Source organism: Panthera uncia, assembly GCF_023721935.1.
Source record: "Panthera uncia isolate 11264 chromosome A1 unlocalized genomic scaffold, Puncia_PCG_1.0 HiC_scaffold_17, whole genome shotgun sequence".
Classification (NCBI taxonomy): Eukaryota; Metazoa; Chordata; class Mammalia; order Carnivora; family Felidae; genus Panthera; species Panthera uncia.
The window spans coordinates 57,311,501-57,326,633 of record NW_026057577.1 but is presented as its reverse complement, the minus strand read 5'-3'; the positions used below and the strand labels follow the sequence as shown (position 1 = coordinate 57,326,633).

The window sequence follows — 15,133 nt, the reverse complement described above, 5'->3', positions numbered from 1 at the left end:
TTCCAGAAGGCTGCAGAATAAACAGTAAGGGTTAGCTCTGGCCCCTTTGAGATATAGGACTAAACTAGGAACAGAGGGGAAAGAGAGACTTATTTTATATTTTATGTCTTCCTGTCACAATGAACATTTTACATGAATATGGAACTTTTACAATTTAAAAAGTTTAAAATTGTGGAAGAATAATAGTCAAGTGTATTTAAGAAGAAATTAAGGGTAAATGTTACCAGGTACTGGAGTGCAGAAAATTTACTTTATATTACACTCCGGATTTCCTGGCAGCTAAGGAAAAATTGAAACCTGTAAAACGATACAATTTTTATTATTTGATTCTTTTTAAAAGTATGTTTTCATATGTAGCAGCAAAAGTTTTCTTAAACACTAAGTTTTAAGAATTTAAACATGAGATGTTTTTTAATTTTAAGGAAATTTCACCCTAACTTACATTTTAACTCAACATAGGATATATTTCTGGGTTTTTTTTTTAATACCTGAGAACTATTTCTTTTTTTTTTTTTTTTAATGTTTTAATTTTATTTTTGAGAGAGAGACAGAGTGCGAGCAGGAGAGGAGCAGAGAGAAAGGGAGACAGAACCTGAAACAGGCTCTCGGCTCTGAGCTGTCAGCGCAGAGCCCGACACAGGGCTTGAACCTTACGGACTGCGAGATCATGAACTGAGCCAAAGTCAGATGCCCAATCGACTGAGCCATCCAGCCGCTCCCCTGAGAACTGTTTCTTTACAAATCTTTTATTTTGCATTTGTCAGAAATAACAATCAGAGCTTCTCTTTTTAACAAGTCAGTTCAGCAAGCATTTGCAGATTGTCTGCTAAGTGTAAGGGTACTTTGCTGGATACCCTTTTTTTGTTTGCTAGGATGGGTAAATAGAATTCAGTTATCCTCTTTCAGAGACTAAAATCTAGTCTGGGGCACAGATACCTGAACAGTAGAGGTACAAAGTGTGAATAAATGAGGGAGGAGACGAATTAAAAAGCTATAAAGGTCTTGCGCAAGAACTGTGATCCTAGCTTAGAGGTAAAGGTAAGTGGAGGGCTGCCCGGTGGTTCAGTCAGTTAAGCATCTGACTCTATCTCAGCTTGGGTCTTGATCTCAGGGTTGTGAGTTCAAGCCCCGCACTGGGCTCTGCACTGGGCATGGAGCCTACTTTAAAAAAAAAAAAAAAAAAAGATAAGGAGTGTGATGGGAGAAAATCTTTGTTGATGATGGTTCTTAAGATACTGATTTCATTTATGCTGCTTATTAACCTATAGTAGTTCCCATTGTCTATGGCAAACAGTTTGTTGATCAGAAACTAAAATGTCACTCTCCAATAGCTTGAGTTTCTCAGCTGTGAGAATTAGATAAATTTTGAAGGAGGGTCAGACACATTCCTTATGTTTTATTTAAGAGGAACCTCATAATCCACAGAGGTTATGTATTCAGTATGCACTGCATACCAGGAAAACTACAAGTACTAAATTTTATCTGTTTCTTCTTTCAAAAAGCATTTATTGAACGTTGGCTGTGATCTAGGTAATCTGCTACATGCTGGAGATTCTAAATGGATACAACACTGTCCCTACCCAAGGAGCTCTGTTTCTCCCATTACACTTAAAAAGTTCCTTGGGTATTTTATATTTCTGGAAATGAAGATATCTTTCAGTACCCCATATCATGTGATCTTGATGGGATGATCATAAAGCAACAATCATACTCTGGTGTTCTTTTATAGGACATGTAAACCTGTGTAATTATACTGTTGCTTCAACTAACAGTGGAGTCTTTTTAAAATTTGTATCAGCCACCAGTAATAATGCCTCACCTAAACCTTATGGTCTGTGATATCATACTGTTGAATAAATTGTAGCAGAGGCAGTAGAGTGGAGTGGCAAAGAGGACAGTGGAGCTGGAGTGTCTGAGTTTGAATTCCAGTTGTTTTAATTACTAGCTGGGTAACCTTGGACAAATTACTTACTCTGTCTGTACTTAATTCCTTTAATATATAAAATTGGGATAATAGTAATACTTTCTGGCAACATTACGTGGATTAAATATACCGATAAATGTAAAAACACTTAAAACTCTGCTGGGCACTATGATATGCATTATGTAGGGTGTTACCTATGATGGAGATGATTGTAAAAATGATGCAGCAGCAACAAATTACATTTAACAAGTTAAATACAGTCACGTTAAACCATTATATACTAAAACTTTTATGTAGTCTTAAGTTTTGAAACAAAACTTTGATCAGAAGAATAATTGTATAATTATGCAATAGACCTTTGAACATTGCAGGGTTTAGGGGTACTGACCCACACACAGTTGAAAATCCACATTTAACTTTTGACTCCCCAAAAACCTAGCTACTAATAGCCTACTGTTGACTGGAAGCCTTACTGATAATATAAACAGTCAGTTAACACATATTTTGTATGTAATATCTATTATATACCATATTCTTAGGATAATCTAGAGAAAAGTGTTATTAAGAAAATCACAAGGAAGATAAAATATACTTTTAGTATTATACTATATCTTTAAAAAAATCTACATAAGTGGATCCACATAGTTCAAACCTGTGTTGTTAAAGGGTTAACTGTACTTTAGTAAAAAAGTGTTTTGCAGGAAGTTTTAAAAATAAGAAAATAAGTGTGTAATCCAAAAACCCTTGGTTTACATTCTGGCACACCAGTTCAGATCTTTTTATATGCAATTCCCCTTCCCTCCCCTCCTTGATTTTTGATATTGCAGGGATATTCTTATCATTTGCTTCTCTGTTTATCATACGCTTTCCTTTCCATGCCATAAATATTCTTTAACAATTTCATTTTTAATGATTGCATGGTTATCCTTTATGTTATTGTAGTAAATTCTGTTTAACAGGTTTACTATTGTTGGAAATTTAACTTGTTTCCATTTTTTTGCCTTCATAATCAGTGGAGCAATACACATCATCATAAGTCTATTATTGCATTATCTCCATGACCGTTTCCTTAAGATAAATTCCCAAGAGTAGAATTGCTAGAACAAAGGCTTTGAAGAATTCTGTTGTCTAAAATTGCCAAAGCTTGCACCAGCTTACACAGTATTAGTAGGAGAATACCCATTCCTTATATCCTTACAGATGATGAGTTTTATACTTAAAAATTGCTTTTGCCAATTTGATGCTAGAAATGATACCTGGTTTTAATTTGTATGCCAGGTTATATATATTTTTAAACTAATGGAATCATTTTTTTCTTACACATCAATTAAATACTTAAGATAGTCAGCTAACCTCAGAATCCAATTTAGGATAAACTTTCAGTGCAAGCTTTTATCTTGCCAGACCTGTAAATAGTTGTGTAATCATTTCGATAGTACCAGAGCCTCTGTCTCCTGAAATGATACTAAAACCCTATCTTTTTTTTTTTTTTTTAAGTCCGACTTTAAGATGAATTTTCCTCCTGTGTTTTGATGTCTTTTTCTTCTGTCTTTAGCCAAGCCATAGTTGAAATCAGAGGCTATTTCTTATTCATTCTTTTTCCCTTACATGGGCATCTAATATTTTGGATGGATGGTGGATGGACAGACAAACAAATGAACCAACATTTAGAACTTACCAGAAAAAGTGATCTTTTGGAAAGGCAGCATATTTTGATCTGAGATAGGAGAACCAGTTCCTGGTGCCCCAGTGATTCTTCTAGTCACTTCTCTTATGACATCGGCAAGACGTAATCTTCCTGTGCCTCAGTTTACAGCGTCTTTAACATAAGTACTTTTTCTGCCTTCTCAACTGTTGTTATCTTTAGTCCTTTTCATGTCATGCCTAAACTATTATAATTCTTCCCCACTGCCAATCTGACTGTTCCTTCTTTCATTTGTCTTTATACTAATATCCAGCAGTACCTATATCGTTCTTCTTTTTGGTAGTTTTTAATAGCAGCTCCCTTTGGTGTACAGGATAAATATAATCCCCTTAGGTTTCCAGTTTCCCACTTCTGAGCCCTTGTTCAAAATATTTTCTCACGTACAAATTCACCAGCTTCTTCCTTTGCTCTTATTTAAATCTTGCCCACACTTAAAAACTGGGCTTCATTTCCTCCTGTTCATAAAGACTTCTTGTACCACCATATTCCCATTTATCTTTCTTTTTCCCCTAACTCCCTGTTATACTTGCTAACTGTACATTGGTTTTCAACATAAGTCTGAGGAAGCCTGGGGATTTATAGCAGTGTTTCAGACACAATAAAAGAATAAGGAGGAAACCAAGGGCTCCATTCCCTCCTCCACCCAGTCTCCACTCTGCTTTTTCTATTTTATATGTTGAAATTTTATTTAAGATTTCCTTTGAAAATTTCTTCTTTGGGCAATATTATTTTTTATTCCTAACTTTATGAATAAATATTTTTTCTGTGTAACTACAGGTAACTGTGAGACTAAAAGAGAAAAAAATATGACTTGAGAAGTCCTGTCACATTAAGTAAATGTTACTTCCTCCATGGTCGTCTTTTGGAGTGAGAATTTGTTGGAAGCTAAAACATTTTCCACATTTTAATTTTTTTCATTCAACAGTCAAGCAGTTTCTAAACACTAAAAATTAATACATTAGTAGACTTTTAGACATAAAAAATAAAAAGACACAAATTTGTATTTCGAGAGAAGTACAGTCATGGACGTGCGTCCAAGTATATCTGTAGAACAAAGAAGGCCCATAGAAGCTGTGTGTATGTGAGTCAGGTTGTGCTTGCCTTCTAAGTAGTATCTTAATGGATAGAAGTTGCAAGGTAAACAAGGCAGAGAAGAACCTTCTAGGCGAAGAACAGAATATAGAAAGCTCAAAGACATGAAACAAGATATTGGGAAGTATTAATCAGTAGGGCTAGAACACAGGAGTCACTGATGAAATTAGAGATAGTCTTATGCTGCCCAGTATGATGGCTACCTGCCACGTGTACCTACTTAAATTTAAATTAATTAAAATTTGAAATACAATTCTTAAATCATACTAGCCATATTTTAAGAACACATTAGGTATATATGCTAGTGGCCACTATATTGGACAGCACAGCTATAGAACATTTCCATCATCATAGAAAATTCTATGAATTTTGAAGAGCCAGGGAGGATGAGATTGGCGTTTTTTCAAAGATTTTCAAATTTTCAGACACCTGATCTCACATACGTAGTAGTTTTAGAATAAAAAAATTCCTATCTAGTACATGGTTTTTGCTGACAAAGTATAATTAGAAGAGAGTTAGGTGGCTTGGGCCCCTGTAATTATTACAGTGGGAAAAAAAAATAGAGAAAGGGTTTAAAAATAGCCTTTTAAGACTTCTAACTCTATTGGAGAACTCTTGAAAAGCTGTTGTTATTTTTTAGCTGAAAAAATGTTTCTTTACCTTTTTTTTTTTTTTTTTTAAGTGAAGTTACTGGGTGATAAATGTTAGTGATAATGTTATGTGATAAAAATTTTCAAAAACTTTTGTTCAGGGTATTTGTATCTTTATTTTGTTTCAGGATTTGCCATTGGGTTCTGAAAGCTAAGACTAATAACTGCCATGACTTGATAATAAACTTAACTGGATCAAGATGTTAAATAGAATTGTCATAGATTTATTAATCAAAGTAATTTAATTAGATTTACTAACAAAATAAAAATGTTGCTTTTAATAATATGAATTAAATCTTCATGCACATTTGCTAATTTGGGCCTTTTCTTCTAGTTAACCCAGTATCCACTCCAGTCGCACTTCCCACACCAGCTCTTTCTCCAAGCTTGATAGCTGATCTTGAAGGTTTAAATTTGTCAACTACTTCATCAGTCATTACCGTAAGTAATTTTCTCAATATATTACCTCAGTTTGCATATGATACATTGCATCTTTTTTATTGAAATGCAAATAATTGGATTCATAGTCTTCGAACACTCTTCTCTAAACAAGTCCAATGCAGATCTAACCTTTTAATTTTATAACTATTTTAAAAGTTTGCTCTTTCCCAACCATTATCCTCACAAATGACTTCTGCTTGTTATCCACATTTAATTATCATGTGTACGTTTTTCTCTGGCACTCTTACATATCTGTAGCATACAAGGGTTCTTTGCCACATTGAGTTAGTTTATATATATAAATTCTGCCATAAAGAATTGTTGTCTACATTAGCAGACTTAAATTCCCAAAATCATTCTGATTCTGTTACACTGTTCTTTTATCATAGACTACTAAAATTACCTGCCTGTTTTCGTTTAAAAATTCAAGATTGTGTTTCTTTTTGCATTATCTTCATATTTTTATTTACCTTAGTATCTGTAAAAGATGCCTTAGTATCTGTAAAAGAATTTTTTAATATTATGTCGTAGGGCTTGAAGTGGGGCAGAAGGCCTGCCTACCTCAAAATAGTGCCAAAGCCATCAGCCCGTCATAGTATCTGGAACTACAATAACTTTTTCTGTGTTAGCGTGTTATATCCACTTACCTTTTACTCTAAATCAGGCGTCCTGCCTAGGATGTATAATCTGTTGATATGCTTGACCTCCTTTTAACTTGTTTTCAGAAACCTGACAAACTAAGAGATAAAATAGTAAGATCTGATGGGAACACAGGTAGCTTGAACAGATCTGGTTTATCACTGGTTCCCAGGGTTGGCAGAGTATTGCAGAGTACAGACATAATTGGTGATCTGAGCTCCTGGGGAACACCGAGCTGGTTCTGCCAGAAGTGGTAAAGAGGAGTATCTAATTCTTGTACATTGTTATAAAAGATTTTCCCATCATAACAAATGTGATAGCAGGGACATTTGGCTTAGAAAGCACAAAATAAAACTATTAAGTTGACAATGCTGTTTTAAGGTATAGAATGCGATTATCTCTTTAACCGCTCATAAATGAGGAAGAACGATATGTGGGTTTTAGTTTTTCCCTTCTTGTTGCCAAAAGGAGAAGGCACATTGAAAGAGATGGGGGGAGACAGTGAAAATAAGCAGTTAAGTCTTTCTTATTTAAGTAATTAAGTATTTCTTGAGTCTTTGAGTAGTCTATAAAGAAAAGTAGTGAAAAATCTATTGTGAAGCAGTTAGTCCTTGAGGGGAAGGGAGGGCCCTAAAAACTTGGGAGGCAGTAAGGTAGTGGATAAACAACTTGGGTTCTGATACCAGATGACCAAGGCACAAATCTCTGTTTAACCACTTACTAGCTATGTGGTTGGGCAAATTGGTATGTAACTTTTCTGTATCTCACTTTCCTGTGAATACCATACATACCTCATAGGATTGTTATGGCATTAATGAGATAATAAATGTAAAGCTCTTAGAACAGTAACTGGCACATTGCCATCACTCAATAAATAATAACTAATATTTTTGAAAGTGATACGATATGTGATAATGGATGCCGAGTAGACTCTCATACTTTATTAGCTATAAGAAGAATACAGTTGAGATTAGAAAACCTTGCAGTAAATTTTCATTCATCACAAACTAATTGAAGGACTCACCCGTGATTCTAAGAAAAATATTTATTGGGATGGCCTCTTCAAAGGAAAAGAAAAGCACTGCATCCTAACAGTATACAAAAAAAGCACTGCCAAATAGGCAAAATTGGGTAGAGGGGGGTGGGAGATACAGCCTTCCAGTTGTGGAATGAATAAGTCATGGGAATTAAAGGCACAACATAGGGAATACAGCCCATGATATTGTAATAATGTATGGTGACAGGTGGTAGCGACAGTTGTGGTGAGCATAGCATAATATATAGTGACGCTGAAGCATTGTGCTATATACCTGAAACTATATTTGTGTGTCATCTATACTCAAAAAAAGAATTTTTTTTAAAGACTGTCAGATTCAACCGTGTGAAGCAGGATCACCAACTTATCCCCAAAAGCTAACAAAAGATAAAACAAATAGTAGTAATAAGAATGGCAACCAGATGGGGCACCTGGGTGGCTCTGTCAGCTGAGCATCTGACTTTGGCTCAGGTCATGATTTCACGGTGTGGGAGTTTGAGCCTTGCTTTGGGCTCCATGCTGTCAGCGCAAAGCCCGCTTGTATCCTCTGTCACCCTCTCTCTCTCTCTCTCTGCACCTCCCCTGCTCACACTCTCTCACTCTCAAAAATAGAAAAATAAACATTAGGGGAAAAAACAATGGAAACAAGAAATTCACTAGCAACAATCAAATAAGGAAAGATAGCACTTTGAAAAGCGGAACGTATAGAAATAAACTGAATATTCTGGTACCGAATGGTATGGCTCCTAATCTTACCTCCAGCCCTCAAAACAGTACTTAAAAAAGAAGATTAATCAAGCAAATTAATCAAGTTTTTTCATTATGTATCTGAATTTAGAAAGAAGTAAGATTAAAGTCATCAGAAGAAAAATCAAGAAAGACCTTTAAAGATTATAACCCTCATATAATGGTATGGAACCTTAATAAATATGGGAGCCTTTTGGATCCTGAAATGAAATTCTTAGATACGAGTACATCGATAATTTTTAAATCAATATGTTGTCCTTATTGAATAGAAAGAAGAAGTAAAAGTAATTTGTAATAAAGTAATAGTTACATTGCTATATAAACGCTTGTCTGTGGCTGTCCTAGAAACACACTTAAGTGGTTAAATAATGCTGGCACTGATATGTAGAACCACCATGAATGTGACTGATGTACGTGTATCAGCAACTCAAATAGTGTGGATTGAGGTGTTGCCATCAGCAACATAATTTTCCAAAATGTTGAACAATTTCGAGTAGTTGTGTTTATATGACCTCATAGTCCATAGATGATTTTTATTTATTCCAGTAGATTATTTAAATTTATTTTCCTTGTGTATTTGGTAGAATATGGGTATATTTTATTTTTTGAAATTATGAAAACATTTACAATGAAACCCAAAGGAGAGTTCCTTTTTTACATTAAATATTTTTCAAATGAAAATTTTTACTGTTTGTTCTAACCATTTAAATTTTCTATTCAGAACACAGATTTTTTTTAACATAATTCCAAATGAATATCATGATCATTGTAAGGAAAGGCCTAGTTTTTGAAACTATGATAAAGAAGATGTATAAACACAGTATTTGTTTCAGTCTTAGTTGAGATTAATTGGCAGTTGGACAACAGATGGTTAAAAATGAAGAAACATTTTATTTCCTGCTGTAGTATGTCCGTGAACAAACTATAACTTTTTTAGTGAATTATTAACCCTATTTTTTTACTAGATTATTGCTAGGCTAAGAGTGTCTAAATTGTTTCACATTAAGCTCCAGGAATTCAGAAGCAGCAATCCTCATGTTGTTACAGCTTCTGGAGGGGATGAGAAAAAAGTGAGGTGGGGGAAAAGACAATTTGCATATAAGGTTAAATGAGAAATAAGAATAAAATTGTTCACGTCTGGTATTAGAAATGTTGGAGTGAGAATTGGTGTTTCTGCTTTAAATAATTTTTTCACATTTGGGACACAGAAGTATTAAAGTGAATTCAGCAGTTAAAGTTACCTCTGAAAACTTTTTCTGTATTTTTTACTGATAAACATCAACATGAAATCTTATCTCATTCTTTGCATTTTTTGTTTCTTCTCAAGCTAGTTTTATAAGAAAGATTATTAATTTGCTTACTTAGTGTTTCAGATTTATGTTTCTATGGAAAAATGACTTCTGAGTTCAATCCCTAAAATGCTTTGAAACCCATAAGGGAGGTATAGTACCTGTGATTCTTCAGCACCTAGTCACAAGTCAGAAGGTTTCTATGGGAATATACTTTTTAAGGGTTCTAGTTTACTTTAGACAGTCAGGGCAACATTTAGGAAATGTATTGAATTTAGAGCCCCAATACCTGATACCTATCCTTGGCTGAGCTACTTATTATCATGGCTAGGCACTTCTTTGGCTTGTGTAGACTTTAATTTTTGAATTTATGAAATGGAGATAATGCTGTCCCTAAACACTTAATTGTGTTTTCATGAAAAATAAATGAAATAATGAGCCTGAAAATGTTTGAATTCTGTTCTGTGGTTAAGGTCATGTGCAGTGAGAAGAGACAGATAGGGATGGAATTCTAGGAAACATCATGCTTTAAAGGCAACAGATGAATTTAAAGCCAAGAAGATGAATTTTGAAGAAGGTGAATTGTAGAACATGGTACAGGAAACTCAGATCAGGAAGGGAAACAGGCAAAGCATCTGATTGTAGTAAATGCTACACTGGACGTATAAATCTGCTTAGGTACAACTGGATGACAAAGATCTCTTAGAAAAGAATTTGCATATGTGACTGAGAACTGAATCTAGGAGAATAGTAAGAGTTTGTCTAGGTGGCTAGGTTAGAGCAAGATTGATGTCACTGACCCGGGAAATAGGGTATGCAAAGGCTTGAGGTGTGAACAAGCTTGGGGTATTAGAGAAACAGTAATTCAGTGTGACTAAAGCGTAGCACAGATAGGTTGGAATAACCAAATCTGATGTTGGAAAAGTATGTTGGTGGCATACTGGCATGGGAAAATTGTAATAATGATTTCTTAACTTACTGCTTTCCAATATTTTCATGTTATAGTACACATAGAAAAGTGGTAATACTTGTGATGTGCATTGGGGTAAGCAGTGATTTCTGTAGGAGGCAGAATGTACCCAACTCAGGAGCTCCAGCTACCACAGGCCCCCCCTGGCATTCCCAAGGGCTAATGGTGGGGGCAACATCACAGCAGACCCGTAACCTATTTGTGGCTCGTTAGTGAGGAAGCACTGACTTAGTTGCCCTAATATAAGAGATTTGATCTTCATGGATCACAATCCCCAAGTGGAATTAACTTATGAGGGTGCAGGAGATTCATTTAAAAAGGGATCATTGTAGAAAACAAGGTAATAAATTGAGGAATGGTAAGTAATCCCAACAACAGTCCGTGAACGAGAAACGAGAGTTGCAAAAAGAAAAGCCCTATTTGATACAGTATACTATTTGAAGTTACCAAACTCCTTGTAAGGTCCACAGTCCTGCAAACTGCTAACTTGGCCCAAGACTACTGAGACCAAATACAGGGTTAGGGGTTTCCTAAAACTACCCTCAAGCTTGATAATTCACTAAAACAATTCACAGAACTCAGGAAAGCACTATACTTAACATTACAGTTTTATGATAGCAATAGGATACAAATCAGATCCAGTGAAAGGGAGAAACACAGAAATTCTGGATGGGTTTTAGATTCAAAGTTTCTGGGTCACCCTACTGGCGTCAAAGTATGTCAGTACACATGGAGTATTATCCTTCACATAAACTGTCTAGGGGCCCACTGTGAATCACTTCCTCAGCATCATGTGTCAGGTTTGGTCCGGTAGGGGCTCACCATGAATAAGTAGGCAGTCCTCTCATTCAGGATATTCCAAAGGTTTAGAGGTTACATCTCAAGAGCTAGGACAAAGTCCAGACCTGTCTTTGAAAAATTCTTTACTACACATGTGCCAGTAAATGTTTCATTCATTGCACACAGTTTTATTCAGGCCAGAATATGAGGCAGATGCCAAAGATACAGTGAACCGCATGGACTAGGCTTCTGCCCTCATGGAGTTTACAGTTGAGCAACAACATAAAAATTTCTTCAAGGGTGCATAATTATAGTATACCAAGTGTTTTTATTTTGGAACATTTGGTAGTTTCTCTAGATACAGGTTGTCATTATTTGTCATTATTTCTCTGATTTTATGTTGGCTAAACTCCGCAGTCTGACTTAGCTTTCTCTGTGCTTATTATAGCTTAAAATCTAACAAGAGTTACTTTTGACATTTCATAGTTAAAATTTAGGTATCTGAACGGCTTTTCCTCTCTGACAAGAAGTAGAAGAATAATTTTCACAGTCCATGCTGTTCACCACCTGCTTTCCTTAAATTGCCACTGTGAAACATGACTTCCTCACTTAATGATGGAATAAAGCCTCATCATGCCTGGGTGAAAACAGTGGCAACAGTAGCCTTAAACTAAGGTCTGTGCGTGTTGTTACAGGTAGCCAACATGGGCTTTACTGTGACCAGCAAAAGAATGGCGTTAAAGTTGTCATTATGACCAAGAAGCCATGTAACTAAGGTCCTTCCACCCCCTCAAGGATTTTCAAGCTAAAGGATAGGAAGAAGTAACCCGTTATGTAATGCACTTGAATTTCTGCAGGGAGAGTGAAGAAAAGGCATTTTCTCATACACAAATCAAATTTAGCATCTGAAGTTAGTGTTTATCACTAGTTCTGTCAAGTTTCTTATCTAAGGAATATAGAAAAATGACTAGCAACTAGGCTTATAGCTTTTGCTATTGACAGATTGGCAACTAATGAAGTTACAACTGTCCATGATTAGGGATGAGGTAGGTCCTGACCCTGTTTGTGTTATAGGAACTTAATTGGAAAATAGAGAAGAATGACTGTCATACCTGCTTTGTTGGGCAGGTTACTATATCAGTTTTAAAAGAACATAAAGAAATAACAAACCATAATTCATGAAACAGAATCTGATTTACTCAGTCTGAAATTTACTAAACAGAATTTGGAATTATTAGGATAATTACATACTATAATGATAACAATTATAATTGTAGTTAATTTCTGTTTCTCTTAAGTGGGCTTTTATATTAAGTAGATCTCTCTGTCTGTCTGTCTGTCTCTCTTTTAACTAATGCTAGGCTAGGGCATTTTAGTTTTGTTTCCCAGTCAGCTTGTCCTGTTCTGCCAGAGCACCAGCTTTCTTCTTGTTTGTCTGCAAGAACACAATTTCTTTGAGGGAGTCTTTATTGATACAAGCATTTACGAAGTTGTAAATGACTGTATGGTCTCATTCCCAAAACAAATGATAATATATCTGTGATAAAGTTTGTACTCTAATGTGGTGGAAGAATTGTCTTTTAAAAAACATATATTTTTTACATTTTAAACACTTAAGGTATATTCAGGTCCCAGGCTAAGTGTTGAGTCTAGCTAAGATCAAATTCCTTTGAGTTTAAAGGAGGAAGAAATGATAAGTCAAAATTAAAAATAATTTTGTCATTTTAAATTTGGGAAAAATCCTTTATTTGTTCTGATGAAAATGTCAGTAGCCATGGAACTGTGGCAAAAATAATGAAAAATCATTGGCCTGGGTCTGCTTAAATTGAAAACATTTTTTAATTAAAGTTTGACAGTATTTTGTGCTTCCATTGCCTAGCCATGTCCCATCTTATTCTTTCATTCGATTCTCCTCTGGGTATGAGTTGATTTAATTTTTAAATTAAACTTTAAGGTTTACTGCTGCTTTAAGGTTTACTGCTGCTTTAAGGTTTACTACTGCTTCATTTATTTATTTTTATTTTATTTTTTCATTTATTTATTTACTGCTTCATTTTATTTATGAGACTACTTAGAAAGTCTTATAGTTAATACCAGACCATTCTCATCTCTCCCTTTCTTACCTTATTAAAAGCAGCTGCTTTTTTAAAAAGATTGTTATTAATTTTTAGTTTCAGGGTTTTTTGGAAAAAAAAATTTTTTTTTTTTTTTTTTTTTTTGGCTTAAGTAAATGTATGCCAATCTTATCCCTGACTGGTGTATAATACTTCTAATGCTTTGTCGATATTGTAATAAAATTATCCACAATTAAAAAACCATTATATCAGATGCTAATTAATGAGCTAGTAATGATTTGGGCCCCCCAAAAAAGCAGGTCACCTGACAAAAGAAAATATGTATATAAATCTACAAGAAACTGAGAGATTAAAGAGGCAATGTTAAAGAAAGCCTTGGGCCTTTCTTTTTCTCTTCTTTCTACAACTAGTTCCTTTCATTTGCTACGGATTCACTCTTTTCAGAGCTGTGACTATTCCTGGAACATCTACCAACTTCTTTTCCACGATTATGATTTTTAGTTTATATTTATTGTAATTAAGTGTACTATGGTAGGAAATGAGGTTCTTAAAAGATTCGTTTAAAAAAGATTGAATCTTTTCTGACAGTTTTATTTTATATCCAGAGTTGATTGGACTTCGTGTTACTATCAACTGGTACATTTCAAATTTTGTTGCTTGTGTTGAATTATAGTATTTGTAGTGAAATATACTTTTTTTTAAGCTTTAGAGTATCTTAGATTATTACATATTAGCCAATTGTGTATTAATTATTATGTAATCATATATCAGCCAAGTTAACTTCTGTTACCTTTGTTCTTTAAAAAGCTTGCAAAAACTTTCATGAACATAGGGTATAGAATATTTATATTAATAGTATTGGATCTTCTAACATGAGAAACCTAACCTAAACATGGAAAATATTATTGTGATACTTAGAAAAACTTTGTTTCTCTTCAGAGGAGAAGAAAATGAATTAAACTACAGGGCACATGCCCAACTAACACTAAAAAATTAATTTATTACCAGAGAGAGGAGAGCATGGAGTAAAAATAGATAAGTACAGTATATGACCCTAATATCAAAGGAAAGTAAAAGCCACTTATCTTAGAATATATCAGACACACTATTATTCAAATCATTCAGGAATGTAATTACAGACAGCTTTTATAGGCCTATCAATAAGGGTTATTTCTTTAAATTTGCAGCTGTTCCACATTACTGAATATATAAATATCTCCCCCAAATGTTAAATTAATACTGAAGATCTATTTTACAATTCTGCGTGCACATACACACACACACACACATACACAAACAAAATACCAGTAAGTTTTACTTTAAAATGCATAATTTAGATTAAGAGAGATACCAGCCAAATGTCATGTGTGTGTCTTGTTTGAATCCTTATTCAAGCAAACCAACTCTGAAAAGACATGTGTGATAGTCAAGGAAATGTGAACACTGTTTTACACGAAATTAAAGGGAAGTTTTTTTTTCTTTTAGATGTAATAATAGTATTGGACCTTTCATTAAAAATCTTTACCTTTTAGATACACTAATCAAACTGTTATGCAATTAGATCATATCTGGAATTTGCTTTTAAATCATTTAGAAGTAAAGAATTGGATTATAGTTTGGACAGATGTTGAAAATTTTTGAAACTTAGTTATGAGAAACTAGCTATTCATTATCTTCCTACTTTCACATATGTTTGAAAGTTTTCATAGGAAGGTGTTTTTAAAAATACATTATTTCAGAAACTCATTTATTTCATATTTTTACTGAAATTTTAACATTCATGCT

The 15,133-nt window shown here is 34.3% G+C and overlaps 1 protein-coding gene across 9 annotated transcripts in view; it reads left to right on the top strand.

Annotated features, from left to right (window-relative positions):
- AP3B1 (adaptor related protein complex 3 subunit beta 1) overlaps positions 1–15,133 on the top strand; it is a 261,951-nt gene that overhangs the window by 187,440 nt on the left and 59,378 nt on the right. For 8 of the 9 annotated variants that reach the window (XR_007461784.1, XM_049649702.1, XM_049649699.1 and 5 more), the window contains 2 exons: positions 5,706–5,812; positions 8,326–8,397. Coding sequence is in view for 8 of the 9 variants with exons in the window: in XM_049649702.1 (XP_049505659.1) it covers positions 5,706–5,812; positions 8,326–8,397 (179 nt within the window). In the remaining variant the exon portion in view is untranslated. The remainder of the gene's footprint in view (positions 1–5,705; positions 5,813–8,325; positions 8,398–15,133) is intronic. The other variant, XM_049649700.1, reaches the window with a different exon arrangement.